This window comes from Pleurodeles waltl, chromosome 2_2, assembly GCF_031143425.1.
Source record: "Pleurodeles waltl isolate 20211129_DDA chromosome 2_2, aPleWal1.hap1.20221129, whole genome shotgun sequence".
Taxonomy (NCBI): Eukaryota; Metazoa; Chordata; class Amphibia; order Caudata; family Salamandridae; genus Pleurodeles; species Pleurodeles waltl.
In genome coordinates this window covers 970,305,512-970,326,086 of record NC_090439.1, presented here as the reverse complement: position 1 = coordinate 970,326,086, position 20,575 = coordinate 970,305,512, and the positions used below count along the sequence as shown (strand labels likewise).

At 41.1% G+C, this 20,575-nt stretch overlaps 1 protein-coding gene across 1 annotated transcript in view; it reads left to right on the top strand.

Moving 5' to 3' along the window:
* The window catches only part of SAMD12 (sterile alpha motif domain containing 12), a 1,150,632-nt gene that overhangs the window by 95,996 nt on the left and 1,034,061 nt on the right, over positions 1 to 20,575 (top strand). The window contains exon 2 of the mRNA XM_069220652.1: positions 8,289 to 8,461. Within this exon, the coding sequence (XP_069076753.1) occupies positions 8,289 to 8,461 (173 nt within the window). The remainder of the gene's footprint in view (positions 1 to 8,288; positions 8,462 to 20,575) is intronic.

Below are 20,575 nucleotides of genomic sequence, written 5' to 3'. Positions count from 1 at the left end.
ACTTTTTCCCCAAGCAATGTCTCTGGGGATTTTGCATTTTTGAACACAACTACAGCCTGAACCGCAAACAAATATACACCAAATTTGGCTGAAAGCACTTTTTGTTATTTGGTCCAAACCTAACCAGCAGTTTTGGAGATACTAAAGAAATAAAATTATAGATATCAAGAAATGCGGATCCAACACTGATCCACCTGCGGGGATCCGCATATCAGGACGAAAACCAAGGCCCTGATTGGCTGGCTGCAGCCTTACAGGAAAGTTATGGCTGTCATTTTCTTTGTTGCTTGGCCCGTGGAATGGTGGAATAATGTGTAAAAATACATCAAGGTTCAGAATACAGATATCCTGACACCATAGGACACATTGAGGAGTCCCTGAGGGACCGCTCATGGGCGCAATTTGACCCCAATTTTTTTGTAGCCAATCTTACGGTCTACCTCAGTGCGACCCCCAGTGTAAAATTGCAAAGGATCCGGGGATCTAATAAACAAAGGAGGAAAAAAGCCTATTGTATTTTTACAGCCTATAAACAGTAAAAGACATTCAAAGCATGCATAAAGGCTAAGTGGCCTGTCTTCTTTTGTGGCGTGGTGAGGAAAAAAAAAAGGATTACATCCAGACCTTTGTGACTGGGGGTGAATGTTTATATTGTGTAGTATTCCGTCCATCATCTGTTCTTTTTGCATTTGTTGCCCCAAGTGGGAAGGTTATGCCCAGATGTGGGTCCTGTGCTCACTGCGCCACTAGATTCAAGCTAGCCTGGCTGATGAAGGGTGATACCCTGAAACCTGTCCCAGGATGCTTGTTTCCTGTCCAGGGAGGACCTGGCTTGGCAGTTCAGGCTGGACTGTTCCTCTGGAGAACAGGGTCAAGACTGATTTGTATACGGCTGGGTCCAATCTGGGGTGGCGTGGTGAGCAAAAAAACATTGGATTAACATTGGATTAAGCCCAGATCTTTGTGACTGGGGGTGAATGTTTGCATTGTTCAGCATTCCGTCCATCATCCGTTCTTTTTGCATCTGTCTTCATTTGTGGCCTAGCCCTCGGGAGGTGGCAGTCCCTGTGGCTGTAATTGGCCTTCGGAGGGGGGCAGCACGGTCGCTCTCCACCTCATACATTTGGCCTGCTCAGGGGAGGTGGCGGTCTCTGGGACCGAGAACTGCCATACAGAGGGAGGGTGCACCCCAACGTAATAATTTAAAATTGCCCCGGGCTCTGGGGGCTAAGTTTAAACCAGAGCGCAAGGCCATGCTTGCTTTAAAAAAAAAAAAAAAAAAGAAAAAGCCACGATCTGTAGATCCACTGTGGTTTTCGCAGCAAAAATGGGAAAAATAGATATTTGGCTCAGGCACGGTCCCTCATGGACCACTCCACAAGGCCTAGAGGGTCATGGTATTCCTACCCTGACTCCTATTATTATTATTATTATTTTATTATTATTATTATATATATTTTTTTTTAAGACTTGGCTCAGTCCAAATCCCAGATGGCTGCCAATATATCCTGGTTGAAGTGTTGACAGCAAATCAGATCTCAGCATGAGATCTGTTGGATTGGCAGAGGGCCTGTGTCGATAAAGATACAATTTAGTTTTTTCTTCAATTACTCAAACTACTTAATGGATTTACACCAAATCACAAAAAAGGGCTCTTTCTTGGCCAATAGATACCTTGCTGCCAAATTTGGTGTAGTTCCGTTCAGCGGTTCAGGCTGTAGTCATGTCCAAACTCCCTATGGTAAATTACATGGAAAAAATGTATTTTAGACACCTGCTTCTACTCTGCCCCTGCTTGACAAATCACCCTAAAACTTTCCAAGCAGTCGCAGATATGAGTCGAAAACTAGTTTTTAAAATTTTGTGACGATTTGTCAAGCAACTCCAAAGTTATTGGCAAACGGATTTAAAAAAAAAAAAAATTCACTGCCAAAATATCCATCAGAGGCTGACAACGGATGCTCAGAGGTGCTCAAACAAAGCTTTGCCACCTCAATGCTTTTATCTCCTTTCCTTCTTCCTTCAATAATTCTAAAAACGAGGTCCGCATTGGAAAAGCTCCGGATAATTCTTTAATCTTGCAGTGCTGAAGGAATACGCGTTTCAGCTTTTACAAACCTTGGTCACATATATATGTATGTTTTATATAGCACAAACACTGCCCCAGGGCACTGGAGCTCTTTACATAAGTACCAGATTGATTTACATAAGATCAGAGTCACTCTCTTTTAAGCAGATGAGATTAAGTGGTTTTCCCAGAGCCAACGCTCTGAATCGAACCTGGATCCCCCTTCTAAAGTCTGCAGCTCTGGCCATTAGGTCACATCTATATTTTTCAATGTATGTATGAAAGTCATACACAAGTGGGATGAATGTGTATGATCACACATAATGAGTGCATTCTCTGTTGAAATAGAATATATTTGTGAAGTAAAAATTGCAGCAAAAAATACTGGCAGTTTGATACAGTGTCTTACTTGGTAATACTTGCAAGGGATTGTTTTAAAACTAGATTTAGGGACAAAGTTCAGCAACTTTGCACCAGTGGTGCTGGAACAATTTCCATGGAGGTGCGGATATCAACCGTGCATCAATGGAAACTGAAAAATCCTAGATTCATAGAAATTGTAGCAAATGTATTCAGCAGGAGAGTGAAAGGGTGGTGTGGTATGTATTAGGTGGTGCATTTTCGAGTACACCATCACAAATTTATTGTTAAAGCATCATGCAGTAGTGCACTGTTATTTACAGACGGCACGTATTCCCTTAAAATGGACACACAATTCACACAGATGTAAGCTTTATTTGATAAAATTCTATAGCACACAAATAAGTGTGTGGAAATAGGATTTCAGGAAATATTTATTGTTTACACATCACCAAGTAAAAGTGTCTTGATCTCATTAAAGTCCGTTTCATTCACACTCCAGAATTACAAAAAAATGGGCTTCATTTTTGCATTGCTTGCTGCTCATATATTCTGAAATTGTGTACAGTTCATTTACATTTCCATTACATTTTGTGTGTTTCAAGTAATGACATCCTTCAGCCTTTCCTTTCACATTCACAGTACCCCAGCAAGAATGTCACTTAGTTCACTGTACCTTCAAAATCTTGTTTCACTTTACAGCCGGAGAAAGAAAAATAGACAACCCACATTTTAAAAACATAAGCTACAATTTGTCAGAAGACACTGCCTGACCTTTGAAGCAGAGCAAATGTGGCAAGAGAAATACAAAACATAAAATCATCTTTATTGATTTCTCTCTTGTGACCCACTGGAACTCAGCTGGCGACCCTGTTTGCAGACCACAGCTTGGGGAACACTCACAGTGCAATTAATAAAATAATAAATGCAGATAAGATCCTGTTTTATCTCTGTCAGCAGCTATAACTCCTCACAAAGATAATATACAATGAAAAGGCTGCTGCCGGAGCAACCTTAGGTCAGAGATAGCCTCTCACACATTATATGGCATTTCAGACTGCTTCTGGGATAAACTGCTTAATACATCTAAACAAAGAGAGATGCTGCAACTCTGAGAGGTGTTTTGCAATGTGGTGGCAGAATAAAAGCTTTTAATCTGATCTTGAATGTATTACTAAGCTATTAAAGCTCAAAGAAGTACTTATAGAAAAAAGGCCAAGAAGGCAGACTGGGCTGGACACTGGATGCAGTGGATGCATGCAGTCCACCACAAACTCAGCACTCCTAACAGAGGTAACTTGGAAACAACTGGACATCTTTTTCCAGATTAAGGATTATATTCTAAAATGTTAGGGTCTGAGCCCCTTTTGAAGGCGATTATGTCAGTAGTTGTGTGCAGTTGCACCATAATGATTGTTCTCAGGAAATCATAGGAGCTTTTAGTGGTGAACTCTTCAATGCATTCTCCTTGAAGTTAAATAACAAAAAACATCACTATGGAAGTTAATTGACTGGGGTCTTCAATTTATGCATAATGGACTCCTAAACAGAAATTATGGGTAGGGCGATGAAAGCTGGAGATACCCAAGTTCTACTCTGCTGCCACAAAATAGTGATTGAACTTGTGTTGCATTATTGACAGTCAAGCATTTGAGCCTTGAATGGATGGGTTTCTCCGACATCCACGTAATATATATATATTTTGCAGTTTTCTATAATGTGATGTTGGATTACAACTTGATTTTTATCTTTTTGTTGTTACATCCACCTGTTTGCTGTCGAGCAGAAAGTAGAGAGTGACCAGGTCTCCAAGGTTCTTCAATTGGGAAGCATTTGTCAAGAGGCATGGCTTACCATTTATGGCTCATGGGTGCGATGCTCCAACCCTGCTCAGGTTTCAGAGAAGGAAAGATTGGTGGTATTCAGAGAGTTTCGGTTTTACATATGTTGAAAATGCCCTGTGCAATGGTGCCCTTTTGACAAAATACCTTTCCCAGCAAACTTTGAATTCTGATGTTGTTAGGAGATGACAGTGGCCACCTTGGATCATCAGGTATTACGTTGGCACATTTAATATACCTGTAAATCCCTAGTAAAGTAGTATTCCTTTGTGTGGGCTTGCAGCACTTGTGCCAGCGACTTAGGTAGGCTTTTAAATATGTCTCCTGCCTGCCACTGACTGTAGGAGGGGACAATGGGCTTACCAATGAAATAGGAGACTGTTCCTCATTTATGTGAAAGGGAAAACTGGAGACCCACTGCTGAGATTGGCACTCTTTATTCACAGCCATTTTTTGAGAGTCAAGCAAGAACAAATGAGACTTTGGAACAGTCCTCTCCCTCTTTCTGCTTCTGGGAGTGGAGGTCAAAAGCAAACACACCGGATTGGCTAGCGGAAGAAGCTAGAAAAGGTGGCGGCTCCTTTAAATCCTTGGTAGGTGTAGAAGGCAGCAAGAATTTTGGGAGGAGCATGGACTAAACGAATGGAGGAAGATGAAGTGCTGGAGATGCAGAAGATGGGAGCAGATAAGAATGCTCCGCCAGAGACTTCAATGAAGAAGACTCCAGAGACCATGAGATGGAACCACCAGGATGCCACTGGAGAAATGAGTTGCCCCGCCATGTTCCTGGAGAGACATGGCTAACTTAGGTGCACAACAGTCTCCTGACCAGAAGGGGGAGTGAGGAAAGGGAGGTCATGAGAACTGCCTGGACATATGGTCCCATATGTCTTAATTGACCGTGTTTTAGGTATGAGGGACAGTACCTCAGGCATGAAGGTCCTATTTCAAGACACTTATGTTCAAGTCTATTTTTTCTTTGGTTTATTTTCCTTTGGGTTTGCACTTTCTGAAATAGCTTGCATTCATTGGTGGACACTCTAGGATATGAGAAGCTTTCTTTCTCTTCCTTTCCTACCACTTCCCTTCACAAGGAACCTCACATAGCTGTCTTCCTCACACGGTGTTGGTAACACTAGAATATCAGCGAACACAAGGTTAAAATCCTCATGTGGGTACAGTGAGTGACAGTGATTACAACGTACCTCACACATACCTGAGTCTTCTCCTTTTTCCTGAGGGGTATTCTTTGGAACAGTTGTCCCCATGGCTAATGGCATTGCAAAAAAGGAGAAGAAGGATTAAGCCCAGTCAGCTGTATAATGCCTATATATAAACTGTTTAAAGAATAAAAGGAACACTCATAACAAATAGCACATTGTGGTTCACAATAATTCTCTTATCACTGGACACACTGCAGCCTCTGTACAGTTTTAAACTGCCATTGTGACCTGGCAAAATGGACCCTGCTCCCGATGGAAATGGCCCAGCTCAAACTACCAGGGCAGGTCCTCCCTGAACTTGAACACAAGCAACCCAGACTGGTTTTGCCTGTTTTATGGCTCTTCAGCCAGGTAGAGCTTGGTTCCGGTGGCACATTGAGCCTTGGACCAAAGTCTGGTCATACCCGGCACGATTAGGGCATCAAATGCAAAAACAAGATGATGGCTGTAATGTTTGAATTAATAAATTGGCAATCCCTTGGGTCCACATTCCAATCCACTGCTTTTTGCTCTCCATGCTTGTTTATTTTCTGGTTCAGGGAGGACCTGAGCTGGCGGTTCAGGCTGGACTGTTTCAATGAGCAGCTGTGTTAACTCATTTTCATATGGGTGGGTTCAAACTTAGGTGGCATGGTGAGAATGATGGGTTGGGATGCTACCCCAAGTGACTGCTAGTGGTTAAACAAATTGCAAACGGTTTTCCCTCCACCTTTTCTGTGTTTCACTTTTAGAAAGCTGGCTTTTTCTTGTCTCAACCATTTGGTGCCTTCAGCCTGTATCCTGGGTCACATGACTAGGTATAGCTGACAGTTGACCTTTGTATATTACTACCATACAGTGAGACAAAGGGAGAATAGGTATTGCCAGGATGTGCCATCTCTGACTTGATGGGGGAGGCGGAGCTGTCACCGACCACATATACAAATCAGAAAGGTTCAACCTCATCACACTCACAAAGGGATTTACACTAGACTTTCTGCCCCAGGACAAGCTGGTTTCAGACCAGGGAGGAAGGAAATTCCAAAATCCTCTGGGGGTGGACTCCACCTACTTCAAAGGTGGCATCAGGTATAAATAATGGACCCTCAGACTCAACACTTCAGTACACATCTGGACCTGTGGACAACTCTGAAAGGCTGCTGTGCTGCTCTGCTGCAAGAAGGACTGCTATTCTGCTGCCTGAGTAAGAAGGACTGGACATTTCTCTTGAACCCAGGACCAACAGAGTGACTCCAAGGGCTTGTGGGCTGGACTCCTGATCGGTGCCTCAGGTACAGAAACGTCTTCAACCACCTTGAACCCTGCATCTGGACTCATCCTGCTGATAATCTTGCCCACCAAGTGGTGCCATCCAAGTCCTTGACCCTTGGAAGTGGGCCTGAAGGTGATCAGTGAGTACAGCTGTAGTCTCTGCAATAGACAAAGCCGCACAGCGCAAGTCCTTGCAGCCATGCATTGGAATCACCCTTGTGGAAAGCATTTCCAGTACAGGACCCCCTTGCAGTTAACAGGAACCGCCACTGCGAGATGCATTTCTGATGCAGAACTTCGCATCACAGCCCATCAGAACCGCCGCTGCAGGATGCATCCTCGATATGAGATATTGCATCACTGCCCAGAATGACCTCTTCATAGAACAATGCTCACAACAAGGATTTAAGGTATATTTGTCAGTGGGATTAACTTGGTCCTGTGTCCGAGCCAAGCTCCATTGCAGTCTGCCTGAACCTGTGACTTTGTCCCGGTCCGGTGGCACTAGATGACCACAGTTGGTGTTTTGTTTGTGTTTTTAGTCACTATGTTTTATCTAAGTTTTTAAAATTGCATATCTTTAATTCTACAAATTATATTTTTGTCATTTTGGTGTCACACAATTTATTAAATTCTACTCTTTTTCTAAATTGTGTGGGATTTTCCTTGTGTTTTGTTTTCTCTTCATTACTGTTTGATGTACTGTGTAAATACTTTACACATTGCCTGCAAGTAAAGCATGACTGCTTTTGTGTCAAGGTACCAGACAGTTGAGCACAGGTAAATTTGCAGTTTGTTTGTGTTTCACCTTGACAAGAATAGTGGTTGCTGCTTAAGTAGGGCTTCACCACCCCCAAACAGTAATCCAATTTCTAACACAAATAATTTTGAACTATAATATGTTTTGAACATTTGACTTAAGCATTGTTAAAGACGTTAAGAGTTTTTGTTTGATCCTGGAACAGAACAGAAAGAAGTTTCATCCCACTATAATAGATACATATGTATAAAATATTTTACTTGAGGTGCGAAATTATCTTAGCAGTACATATTTATATATCTAAATAATATAAATATATATTGATGTTGTCAAAAATGAACCTCCTTGTGGTTGCAGAGGTCAATGCAGTGCTCATATTGTCCTTGAGTAATTGACAAATTTGTGTCAAGTGTTTGTTGGTTTCAACTTGGTGTGCAGAGGAAGATTGTATCTTTAAATTGACAGTACTTTACAAGATTTTCTGTTTGATGCATCTGTGATCCATCCAAAATACATAGGCAGTGGTTGGTGTATCCAGTTGTTGAGAAGGATATTCTTGATGCATAGTGTTTGATTTTCATAGTATATGATTGTTTGGCCTCAATTTAAAGTTAGAGCGAGCCATTTGCCAGTGCTTATATTACGTGGATAACTTTCAAGACATTGTCTTGATAAATATTCTTTGTTTAATTGTAAGACAAAAATGCATTTTTTCCTAGTGGAGTCAGTAACTGTTGTAGAAAAAATAATGAATGTTTTTTCTAAACTCATTGTTCTTTCCTTAGCTATCCATTGTAATCTCAATCCAAATAACCTTGATCAACCTGTCTGCACAGAAGGTATTGACCTACGTCAGGAAGGTAATCATTTCAAGTTTCCATCAACTCAGGATGATGATAATCAGAAGGCGTCCGAGCCAAAGGGTACTCCCAGGAGAGAGAGGTCAGAACCATCCAAGGTAAGCAGGATTCCTTTTATGCAACAAACATATATTCACAGAAAGGTATTTTCAGAGAATGATTCCACAATATTGAATTACTCTAATGAAAAATGACTATATGTACAAAGCTGTGGAATTTGAATGTAAGTTTGGCTGTTGATGCATTGTAATTAGAATGCTTCCCTTTCCTCTCTATTATCACTAGTACCCTCTTCTAATTTAACTTGAAGAGTGTGTTATATTTTCTTCAGCATTGGGAGAGGGAGAAAATTAAAGTATTAAGATTCCCTATAAAGTAATATTTTAAAAGTTTTTTTTTTTTTTTTAAAGAACAAAATAATTTTCTGCACTGATGTCTTTTAAGTATTGCTAGCAAATTATTTTGACTCATATTTGTATATTGTACTATCAACCACTGATTGAATGTTTGTATCAATGCTTGTATCAGTGACAAAATGAGGAAAGGCCAGCTCTTGTTTCTATCCTCGAAATGCTGCAGTGTATTGCAAAAGAACATAAAGAGAAGAGATAGTTATAATTCAAATAAAAAGTTATAATATTACTTATGAAATTAAATCAATATTATAACCACCAGCTTTGTATTTATTTTAAACCATTTAAATATGTATAAATTTGAATGTGTCCAGTCAAAGGCAGTCAGCACCGAAATGCGTAAAATACCGTTTCTGTATGGGGTGCCAGTGACAGATATGAAAATAAACCCATCTTTAACTTATGTTTTTTTTTAATTATTATTGAATTACATTTTTTTAATGTGTTTTAATGCTTTTATGATGTTACCATATCGAACTATAAAATCACTTTAACCTTAGTTTTTTTTCAGTATAATATACATTTATTATACTGAAAAAAACAAAGGTTAAAGTGATTTTATAATCGGGTATAGTAATAATATTATTTATAATAATAAATATATTGTGTGTGTGTGTATATATATATATATATTATGTGTGTGTGTACATATATAGAACTGTTATAACTGCTGAGCCCAATCAGCATCTGTCCCAAGCCCATGCGATATTACACATGCGTACGAGCATGGCTGCCCATAACAGATTCACTCCTCAGCTGCTCCTCCATAGCAGATCGCCATCCGTCCCAAGCCCATGACACTCCACATGTGTACAGGCATGGCTGCCCATAATAAATTCAGTCCTCAGCTGCTCCTTCATAGTAGACACAGAAGAGTTTTTGTGCAATTTAAATTTATTTAGGCGCTGGCAAAGTGGACATAACATTTTTCGGGTCGCTTGGCAATGCTTGTTCACCGATTAGCCTTATAAATATAACTAAACAAGAGGCTCCACTTTTTGTTATCCATGGCATATATTTCACTGTAAAAACAATAGGAAATGTATAAAACCATTGAAAAGTTTAAGGTGCTTTAAATTTCTTTTTATCGATAATGTGAGTAAATAACAATCTCAAATTGGGTCTAGATAAAGGTTCAGTAAATGGAGCCATAATCAATATTATTTTAGTGTCAAATGATGGAATTGTGAAATTATTAGTAGCTATTTTATGACTGTGACAAATATAATTCCATCATGCTTTGAATTATATATTTGTAAAATCTTTCCAGTTTAAGGTGATCTGTTGAAATACTATAGCAAGAGCATGTCAACTTGTTTATCCTTCTTTTGTATTGGAAACAATTCTGGGACTAGGCCACAAAAAAAAAATGTTGAAGTGAAATAGGATAATTTATATTAATAAAATTGCATATAAAGTTCCATACTTGTATCCAAACCTGTACAGCACAATGATGCCCTTAAATCATATGCACTAAGTTAGCACTATTTGATGGGCATGATCAAATTTGACTTACAATAAGATGATTAGATTCAGGTAGTAATACTGGAGTTAAAAAACTTCTATGATAATGAAATAAGAAAGTCTGTGTTTTATTTGCTGCTCAAGAGGTACTATGTATTTTATAACTTTCTTTTTATTTCTATTATCCTAGTATCATGTTGAAAAATCCATAAATAATACATACATTTTTTCCTGCAATTAGCAATTGTTAAATAGTTTGTTAGTCTGAAACTAATAATACATTCATATATTAGCTTACGCAAGGACTTGGACAATTCTAAACTTCTTTTAGGTGAGAAAAAGGTAGACAAGATTCACTTACCAATCATTTGATCAAAAAAGTTAATGCAACATAAATATCATTTGCACTGATCAGACATTCCTCCATTCATTTTAATATATTTGTTTTACTTTAACTGCAGAATTTTAAATTGATCTATTTCATAAAGTCTGATTTCAATAGTAGTAACAAAATCAAAAGGTATTTTTAGTAGTAGGCCTAGGAGGCATATGATAAACCTCTTGAAATGAGAAGGGTTTAATAAAAGATTTTTGTTTTTTTATATATCCATATTGCTACTCTCAAATGAGTAATATCTGTAAACGAAGGAGAAGAGAAAATGCTGTAGGATTGCATAAATTTCAGGAAGCTTTACTCATTATTGTGTTGTAAGAAACTTCATAGGAGGTTAGACAGAGATTTTTCAGTTGTTCATAAAATGATTTTGTCAATTAATTGTATCATTGAGGTACCTTAATAGGAGACATCATTGTTTTAGTTATATCCAATCTCCCCTGTCTAGAAAGGGAGAAGGGATACCATTTTGCCATGAAGATGTCTATATTAGTTTTCACATGTTCTTAATTTCTTTAGAATTGGAAAAACATACTTATGTATTACATTTTAAAATTGACTCATAATAGCCTATAGCACTCAAGCATACCTTTAAATCAAAACTTATTAAATGGCAAAATATCTGAATTCTCACCCTTTAAGTTTTGTCTCAAAACATTGGAATAGTGAGCAACCTCATTAAAGATGAAGATATGGAATAAGTAGGATCAAAGTTGTACAAAAGAACATGATCAACATATGCAGATACTTTTTGCAGAGTGATGGCAAACAGAAAAGTATTTAATATCTTTATTTTGTTTAATGTGTAAGATGAAGGGTTCTAAAAGCAAAACAAAACCGAGTGGAGATAATTGGCATCCCTATCCTGTTCCCCTGTTTGCAGCTATAAAAGATAATATGTTCCTGTTTACAAAAACAGATGCGCTGGGGGAATCGCATAACATTTAAATAAAATGCAATACCTCAAGACCAGATTTAAACCGTTTCATAGAGTACCACTCAGTCCAATAGAAAGCCATCTTACTATTCAGAACTGCAGCACCATTGGCGTTGAAATGGAGGAAGCCTTAACAATCAAATTTAGAAACATCCTGTCCATATCCAAAGATAAGCTATCTTTGATGCAACAAGATTGTTTCATACAAATTAGTTTAGGGAGAAACATTTCCATCCTCAAGGCTAGCAGTTCGCCAATTTAGCAATTGGCTGCCATGCTTCATCGGCGATCACTGAGAATGAACCTCCACTACCAGAGTCCATGAAAAATGTTTATGCATTCATAGATAGATACTTATTCTGGATCCAAGGGTTATAGAAATTGTTGCAGTTTTGAACGGTCATTCAAAAAGTGGTTGCATTGGGGGTTGGAGTGTGTTACGCTTTCAGCATTGGTATGCTACATTTGTATCATGGGCATGCCATCTCAGTGCCCTTTACATGTGGTTCAGGAATGTCCATCAATTAGGGTCCAGGCTCTGGTATAATTGCGTCGGTTAGTAGAGCTCAATCTGGCAGTGACAGTCCAACAGCGTTGTTTGACCAAGTCCAACAATTTAAGCAAAGCATTCTATTTCTGCGAGTCTGTCCTTTCTTCCTTTTAAATGATTTTCCAGCCATAAAACTACCACATGGAGTGGTAATTGTAGCTAATGTGCATTGAATGCAACTATTCCTTCAGCAGTCAATGTACAATTGCACTCTTCTGCAGATTATAGGGAAGGTACCAAGTGGGTCCTCAATGGCTCTATATTACTGCTCTTTCATCATAGCAACTTTGACATTGGGCTTCCAGGTAGAGGTATTGTAACTTCCAAGGAGGAACGTTTCAAGTATCAAGCCCCTCTGCAAATGCATCTAACTCAATGGGAGTTGAACGTTCTAAGGGATTCGTTTCTGCTTCTATTTTGAAATTTTGTTTTTCTGTGTGGGGCTTGTAAGGGGAAAATAGTGACATATCTGCCCACCTGTCGGACTTTCACTGTTTAATCTGTTCCATTTTACAAGAAAGGCCAAATGCTTCTAAATGGAGAGCGAAAACAGTTCCCAAGTGTTGGCCTCAAGTGTCCCCTCTGAGGGGTTGAGTCGATTGTGATATACAGGGCATTCTCAGAGTGCTTTTTTGCAAATATCCATCACACAAAAAAGGGGGTAAGGGAAAAACAGTTTGAAGGGTTTTATTTTTAATGTATCTGCAAAATCTGGTTTTCTGTGTAGTGCTTGAAATACATGCAAACAGCGTTTACTTTAAATAAGTTGAAGCAGTGCGGGATGGGGCTTGCACCTTGCACATCTCTGGTGCAAATTCAGATACACACTGCATTCAAGTGGATGGACCTTTGTCTCTAATTGAGACTTAATACTACTTACAAACCAGTAATGCATTAATAACAGTGGAGCCCTTGTGACCCCACAAGGATGACAGAGTAGTAGATTTGCAAATAATGAAGGCTTATTAACAGGTTAGCAAAGTTGCAAATTCATTCAGATTACTGAAACATCAGTAATACCTTATAAAAGAGTTGTCTGATTATAATCCAAAGCAACTCAAATTATCAAATAAAAGGCAATTTATTTAAAGATAGCCATATGCAAATTGAATAAGGCTTGGTCTCCCTGAAGGCAAATTTCCTAATGCTAAGCCTGAGATTCAGATGAGGTTAGGGAAATTTAAGCAACAGGTGTCAGCAAATAATGCCTCCAACTGGAGAATTGAAAGAAGGATCAGTCTTGCAAATTAAAATAGATCTCTTGCAGAGTTTGACTGCATGAGTGGGACAAATAAGTGTGAGGTCCCAAAGAGTAGAAAGGGCATCCATTCTTGAAAGGTTAGATAGGTGCATCTAAAACTAACTAGCTCAGCAAGGGACAACTAAACATGATTTATAAAATGAAGTACAACTACCCATGGTTCTCAAGAAGTATAGACCAATCAAAATCCAGCATTTTCTGATAAGGTAACTTTGCTCTCTTTCCCAAGTATTGCTTGAAGGAAGATCACATCTGCATGGTCTTGAGAAGATATCTCGTTCAGAATGGTAGTGTGGTCAATCTGTCCCAGACACAGGTGCAAGAAACCTATGATCCAACTTTGGGGAAACTAACAATATTAACAGTTTCATGAAAATTAAAACAACTGAAACAATTCACTATTAAAATTATGGCTTGGCTTCTAGAAGGAGAGAACCCTGCACCTGAAACGCATTTTTAGACATTAGCATGAGTTGTTTAGTGAGGCCCGCACTAACTATGATTAAATGTGAACGTAACGTAAAATCCTTACATATGAATCTTCTAAAATGTATTAGTACATGTTAAGCAAATTATAAATAGTGACAGAGCTTCACCACAGTCCTTTACTTTATTTTAATGCAGTGCATGGACTCTAATAGCATATCAGTAATTACATTACTGGGATCCTAAGGTAGAAATGCTGCTAAATAACCTAGACAGTGCAATAATGGGAAATTCTTCTATCTGGGTAAGGGCTGGAGCAGTGGTGGGTGCAAACAGCACCAGTGTGTTGAGACTGAAATGTAGCAAATGGATCAGAGATGCCTCCGCTTCTGCTCAGTGGAGCTGGAAATTAAATGTCTCTTTCCCGAATTAAAAAGGATCTGTTGTAGTATTGATGCCACAGTGGCATTGGTATAAAGGTGAAAAACTAAGAACCAATAAAAACAAAGTGGCAGCAACCAATATTAAATTCAGGTGAGTAGAAATTCAGGGTGCAGAATTACCAGAAAGCAGAACACAAGCTTTTCAATAGGAGACAGCCTTGTGAATGATGTGGGTAAACAGTGATTGAATCATTTCCCACAGTACGCTCTCCATACAGAATTTTTTTTGGAGCTATTATACTTATCTTAAACCGGAACGCTGGAACACCACCGTGTCCAGCAAGTAGTGAGTGCAGGGGGAGTCTTCATGCCGGAACTTTTGTGCAGCTTCTCATTCACAGCGATGATGGAAACTTTCAAACACAGAGCTACTCAGCTTCATGAAGGCATACATGCCAGCATTTTAGAACAGGAAATTGGGAGGTTTTGAAAAGAAAATCCAGGGAATGTATTTGCCCTATTGATTTCTATTGAAGCAGAGGCAATTTCAGGCTGGAAACAACTAAAATCAAGCCATTTTTGGCTTCACGAATTAGGGATCGGCCACCTCAGCCGGGTCTATTGGCATGTATGATGAAGGGTATTAATTGCACTTGATATGCACCACCATTCTTTTCGAGACATTCCTCAATCAAGTTGAGATGTCTGACTCGATCCCAAATGGTAGTGGGGGCAAGTTTCAGAATTATATTGAGACTTGGACCCTTTCCGTTGGTTTAGAAGCATTGGTAAATAGCTCTGTCTTCAGCTCAGTAGTGTTCATTGATTGGTGATTAAACATCCACTGAGTTGTTATAGTTGACATATTAGTCTGGCCGTTTTTTAGTTAGTGATAGATTACTGGCCAGCATCTCTGGTGGGGTTGTTGTCTATTTGTTTACACTGGTGTGTCCCAGGGGTTATGGTAGAGATGTTCTTCAGCTGGATAGCCAAGACCCCCCTTGTATACTTCACTTTTCTGAGTTTCTCAGTGCAGTAGATGAAGCTAAATGTAGTAAGTTAGGATATTGTTTGCAATATAATGTGGTAATCAGTCCACAATGAGTCAAAGATTAGCCAGGACTAGATAGTATGAAAACAGGTGCTGGTGCAACTATGGGAAGTGTAATACAGGTTTTAAAAATGTGGAGAAAGGAAAACTAGAGTGTCTTGTAACCATCTAGGTCTGAGATACTACCCTAGCATTACTGAAGCCCTCACACAATCATAGCACAAGGGGCCAAAACCCCTGAAGTAATGTCTCACAATGCGTTCTCTGTTATCTGTGTCGGGTTATCAACCCTTCGTAGTAGTTTGGACGGCTATCACTCGTTCCCCAGTGAATAAATGGATAAAATAAATCTACAGGGTTATGACTGGATCTTTTGTCCTAGTATCTCGTGCGACTCAAGATTTCTGGAGGACCAACCAGGGGTCTAATCCTATGCTGTGGTGCCCAATAGCCTTCCACTCAACAGTGATCAGAAATGAATGCTACTTCCTAGTAAATAGCTTTGGTTCAAGTCTCTAGTCAGTTGATTCTCTGATGAAGTGGTGTATCTGGGCTAACATGCTGGTAATAGAGTATGACTAGAAAAAGGTCTGGGGACCAAAAGTGTCTCTAACTGATACCACATAAGTTCAGGGTGACAAAGGGAGTTGGAGAACAAAGTGACGTATTGCAGCAAGCACTATGGCCCAAATTACGACTTCGGCAGATGGAAAAGGCTGTCCCCTGAAGTCCCGCGGTAAGGTTACTGCCAGTGCGGTCCCCTTCTCGTGGCCCTATTAAGAGTTTCCCGCTGGCCCAATGGGAAACAGCCCATAACATTGACGCCGGCTCATGATAGAGCTGGCGGCAATGTTGCAGTGCGTAGGGTGCAATTGCACCCATCATACTTTTCACTGTCTGCAAAGCAGACAGTCAAAAGCGTGACGGGGGTGGCCATGGGGGGCCCTGCACTGCCCATGTCAAGTGCCTGGGCAGGGCAGAGGCCCCCATGGGCCCCCGCTGCACCCCGTCTCTGCCAGCCTTCACATGGCGGTGCTACTGCAATGTAATCGCCGGCGGAGAAGGGACTCGTAATCCCCAGGGCAGCGCTGCCCTGGCGGATTAGGACTGCAAGCACAGCCGACTCTTCCAGTGGAGGAGAAGTTATGGTGCTAGCGGTCCGACCGTGGCGCAACCACCATGGTCATAACATGGCTGTCAGACCGCCACAATTGGTGCCAGTCTGACCACCACTGTGGCCCTTGAGGTCTTAAGACTGCCATGGTCGTTATAAGGCACTGAAAGTCATCAACCTAGTTTATCACTGTAAGTATTAAAATCTTGGTGGAGTGGATTTGGTCTAGACATCCACTCGTGAATGTGAACAGAGTCAATATGCTACTACTTCATTAATATAATTTATTCCGTGTAGCTTGCATTGAGAGATATCCAACTTATGAAGTTTGTGTATGTATGCATTAATAAAGGCAGCGCTTTATAAGGTAGGTTTATAATGGGGTTTTTGTAAAGGCTGGATTTTCCAAAGAAGCGTTTTTTTTTTTTTTTTTTTTATATTTCGAATTTGAGGAAAACCTAATTATCCTGGATTGGAGTGTTTAATTTTGGGAGGCAAGTACAGCATGGACATGGACCGTACTGTGGTGAATATGCAAAAAAATTATTCCTAACATGTAAACTAGACTTCAAACTTTTGTGCCTTTATGATGCAGTAGGGACATAATGTCTGAAGTTTGAGTTATATTTAAATAGGATGCAGAGGAAACATTTTCACGGGCAAAGCTCTGTATGGAGGTCTTGCTCACCCGCTAAATATAATAAAAAATAACACCTTGGATGAGATTGTAAGGGGGAGCACGGATTGCACTGTTCACATTGAATCTACCTGTAAAAATATGTTTCTTGGAAATAAAGTAGATTTCGAAAAAGATACCTATTGAGCAATGTGACCATTGCATCGTATACAGAAACCAAAACGCTTTACATTTAACTAGCAGGAGAAAAGGGCTGGTTATAAAGTATAGTGGCCATTCACCTTTCTATCTGGCAGTGGCGGCCCGTCCTTTAGGGCAGAGGGGCCACGCACTCCCACCCCATGAAGAGTGTCTGTCAGGCTGAACAAAGGTCAGCCTGACAGACACTCTTCATGCTCGGCTCAGGCAGCCAGGAGCAGACATGCGCGATTTGCGCAGACTCCTGGCTGCCTGAGCTGAACTTTGCTGGGCTGAGGAGATCACAGCTCCTATGGGCATGACCTCCTCGGCCCAGCAAAGGTGCCTCGAGGCCCTCCCCTGGGTGACGAGGAAAGCGTCACCAATTGACACTCTCCCTGGGTGCTTCCGTTTAAGCCCTGAAGTGCCCAGGGCGAGTGTCAATCAGTGACACTTCGTCACAGAGTGGGGTGGGATCAGCAGTCTTACTGACCCCATCCCACTCTGTGACGAGGCTGGGACTGCTGCCTTCCCTCATTGGCTGAGGGAAGGCAGCAGTCCCAACCCTCCTGGGACCTGGAGGCTCAAGGTAAGTGTGTGTGTGTGTATATGTATGTGTGTTATGTTTTACATTGAATGTTTGGTGCGCGCGTGCATGTTTGAGTGTTGAGTGTTGTTAATGGATGTGCGTGCGTGTTTGTGTGAAAGAATGAATGTGTGTGATCTTGTAAAATAAATGTTTGGTGCGTGCATGTTTGAATGGAATGAGTGTTGTTAATGGATGAGCGTGCATGTCTGTGTGTGAAAGAATGAGTCTGTGTGTTTGCCCCGCCCGCCCCCCTCCCAAAGCTGCCGGCCGCCACTGCTACCTGGGAATTCTAAAACTTCATTGATGGCTCTTAAAGTAGGATAAGGATGTACATGAGAATTGCTGTATACTTTGAAAGAATGCCCAGTTTAACGGATCACCTTGCAAACAGTATTTTGATGGAGGCATAATCCTGGTCAAATATTGAAGGGCAATAAAAAGATTTTTTTAGATACGGGATTGTCGAATATATGAAATTGTATTTCAAAGAAAAAAGTAACTTAAAGTTTAATAATGGGTTCCCCTTTCAGTGTATCTAAATTTATCAATTTTGATATCATAATTTCTCTTTACACACATTTGGGACTAAGATAGAAATAAATCACAACACGGGTGGCTGGGATAAGCTGTTAGCTAGAGATAGAAAGAACAAAGGGCCTGGTTATCCAGTTTTAATATATTTTCAAGAACTGTACTGTGGAAATAAAAAATGCTTTGCTATAAAACGGTATATTAGCACACGTTTAACATTAAAGTGAGAGTAAAGACAGGAGAAGACAGAATGAAGCAGAGTACAAAAGTTGAGGTGTGATGAATATTGATGAGGGCATACAGTTCCCTGTGAACAAAATACTGGGAGCTCAGGTTTATTCATGACATAGGGCCACGTTATGAGTCTGGCGGTCACTAGGCCACCAGACTCGTGGTGTTGGCCTGGACCGCAACTGCTGTGGCAAACGGACCTCCACATTACGACCCTTGCAGTCCAACCACCACGGTACCGCCATCTCTGCTGGGAATCAGTGATTCTGACAGGCTGATGGGAGGTGCAGGTTTCAAGCAGCCAGGGCGGCGGTGCACGCAGTGCCGCCCTGCTGGTTAGAACCTGTTCTTCATCAGCCTTTTCATGGCGGTTTCACTGCCATGAAAAGGCTGGCAGAGAAAAGATGCAGGGGGCTGCAGGGGGCCCTCTACACTGCCCATGTCCGTGGCATGGGCAGTGCAGGGGTCCCCCTGCCCAGCACCCTTGTAATGCACACTGTCTGCTGTACAGACATAGCAAATGCTGCTGCCACTTTCCCGCTGGGCTGATGGGCAGAATCCATGATTTCCACCGCTCAGCCCAGCTGGAAAGTCCTAATGGGTCCAGTGGGGAAGTTGCCATTACAGTGGGGGACATACCGTCGGGAGTTTGCCAGACGGTTGTTCCCATCCGCCTAACTTGGAATGAGGGTCTTAGTCTTTTTGGCTAATAGATAGAAGACCTACAGAAAAAGGGTTTCACTGCACGTCATGTGCACATCTTTCCGCTGAAATACAGTCTTTTTCTCTAGGCCTGTAAGCAGGGCAGACATTAGTAAATTAAAAAATACAGGTTTCCCCTTCCTCTTTTTTAAATTTCAATCCTGAATGGCCTGGAGTAGGCCTCGGGTACATCTGAACATTCACTCCTGGGCGCCAGACTCCTCACTGGGCCATCAGGGGAAACAAGGATGCATTCTGCCTTGTTACTTCCTCAGGTGGCAAAGAGATCGACATGGATATGTAACATTCTGTTATAAAACTCCCCAACAAAAGGCCTCGGCACAACTTGCAGCCCTGTCAAATCATCTCGTCATGGTCTCTGTGTTTATTCTGTGTCCTGGGTCAGACTGGGGGCAGGTAACATGCTGCACTTTGTGCAAAAGTCTTTAAAATGGAGGAAAACTACACATTACAATTTTGCTCCTGCTGAGTGAGGCCAGCGGCTCATGTCACCTGTCGGATGACAGCTGTCGGACCAACTGCACTTTTACTCACTCGTGAAATTGATTCATAAAATAAACAGGTGCTCGCTACTTGTGCTCTGCCAGCAGGATCTGGCCGTTCACCCTCCTGCTTGCGCTCTTTTTTTTTTTTTTTCTCTCTCTCTCTCTCTCTCTCTCTCTCTCTCTCTCTCTCTTTATCTTTATCTTTTTCTCTTGTCCTCATTTTGTCCAATGGAAAAAAGGAAGGATTACAAAAGGGCCTTACTCTTGTTTTCGTCTCCCCTTCATCACCCCCCCCAATAAAGTAGATACCTAAAAAGGCTCCTTTCACTTATGTTTTTTTTCCCTTTGGAACACAGATGGTGCTCAGGTTGTGAGGGGTGCTGACATGCAGGGCAGCCATGATGCACCTGGGTGCACAAGAGTTGACTCAGCTGTGAATGTGGAATCCTGGCAAGACAGACCCAGCCTCTCATCCTCATAAGCTTGGTAAATTGAGGAACAGTATCATCTGTTACTTTCAGCACTTAGTAGCGGCAGCCATGTTGTATTCAACATTATGGCCCTCATTACAACTTTGGTGGCCTTTTGCAAAGACCGCCAAAGCTGTGGGCGGCATAAGACCGCCAGTGCTGGCGGTCTTCCGCCTACCATATTACGAGTACTGCAGGATTTCTGCCACATATTGGGCGGAAATCCTGCAGTAGTCGTGCTGGTGGTCAGAGGCGCGTGGATGTTTCCACCACTGGCCCTGCCCCGCCAAAAGGACTCTACCAGCTGTATTACAACCTGTAATGTGGCCTGGAGGTGTCCTGATGGAGGGGCTCTGCCAGCGGTGGAAGCGCCCGT